The following is a 1,309-nucleotide window of genomic DNA, read 5'->3' as shown; positions in this document are numbered from 1 at the left end:
TACATGACTCATTAAATAGGCCATGTGACTAGAAGGACATGTGGATGGTTTTATCAATTGTGATGTAGTGGGTTGGATAAATTTCCTCCAATCCAGTTTGGAGGTAAACTTTTTCCAAAACTAAATGTTGTTGATATAGTTGTTCAACTTTCTATTTTTCCCCTGTTTATTCTTTAAACAATGATTATCTGTCAAAAGAGTAGTAATCATTTTATTTATTTGTAATGTTTCTTGTGGTTACTGTATGTTGGTTAACCAGCTTTCTAAAAAAAAAAAAAAAAAAACTTAGATAATTAAAACAACAGCACCTCCTGGACCTTATCATAATAAAAAAACCTCCATGATGCATCAGGCAGGCACCTAGTTATAAACCTTAATATTAGAGTTGGAAGGCCCAAAGTTAAGCAACTCCTTAGATCGAACCCAGGGCTTAACCACAACCTCAGACTCAAACATCTTCGAAACCCCATTTTGCGTGGCTGAGATTGTGAGGTAGTACTTCAACCCGGACACTACTTGCCTCTGTGCCTCTACCACCTCCATGAACCTTAGCTCTCCTCCAATATTGTCGTCAATACTCATCATCTTGTACTGCCTCTGTCGTCTTTGCCTTCTTAAGCTCCTGTTGTACTCTTCCACTGAGAACCTCCCTAGTTCTTGCGCCTCCTCGTTTGTCTTCACGTCGCTTATTTCTGTCTTTGCTCCCACCTTTCCTCTATAACACACACACAGCTGAAGAGAGATCAAAAGGGTTAGCGTTATTGTTGCCAATGTCACTGTTTGTGATCTTATTATCGCCATAATAGTTTGAACTTCAAAGCCCTTATTTAGTGTTTTTTTTTGGTTGGTTTGGTTGAGGATGAGGATGGAAATGGTTTGAACTTCAAAGCCCTTATTTAGTGTTTTTTTTTGGTTGGTTTGGTTGAGGATGAGGATGGAAATGAAGAGGGTTTGGTTTGTATAGACTATATATATATATATATATAAATGAGAGAATGGATATTTGGACACGTAATTCAATCATAAAGGTAAAGGGGCATGCAACACGAACGGCGTGCCGCGTAGTTGAAACACAGAAGAAAACGACGATGACACTCTTATCTCATCTAAGATGATGGGAATGGGATTCCATTTTCTGGCCCTGCTTTTTGGAGTGGGGGCCGGGAATTTGTTTTCCCGGTTTTGTCCTTGGAATTGTCTGTGTTTTGGGGATTTCTTTAATTTCTTATCACCTTGGGTTTTGTTTTGTTTGTCGTTACGTAATATTTGTGAATAGGAGGAATTGACATTTCAGCACGCATAAGGTCAC

The 1,309-nt window shown here is 38.7% G+C and overlaps 1 protein-coding gene across 1 annotated transcript; it reads right to left on the bottom strand.

Annotated features, from left to right (window-relative positions):
• Nucleotides 1–270: 270 nt before the first annotated feature.
• Nucleotides 271–984, bottom strand: LOC112039099 (cysteine proteinase inhibitor B). Its single transcript, XM_024071947.2, has one exon. It carries the CDS (start codon nucleotides 799–801, stop codon nucleotides 361–363), a length of 441 nt encoding a protein of 146 aa, XP_023927715.1. The 5' UTR covers nucleotides 802–984; the 3' UTR covers nucleotides 271–360.
• Nucleotides 985–1,309: the final 325 nt, after the last annotated feature.

Source organism: Quercus suber, unplaced genomic scaffold (genome assembly GCF_002906115.3).
Source record: "Quercus suber isolate HL8 unplaced genomic scaffold, Cork oak 2.0 scaffold_175, whole genome shotgun sequence".
Lineage (NCBI taxonomy): Eukaryota > Viridiplantae > Streptophyta > Magnoliopsida > Fagales > Fagaceae > Quercus > Quercus suber.
Note: the sequence above shows the minus strand (reverse complement) of the source record. Positions and strands in the feature narration are given on the sequence as shown.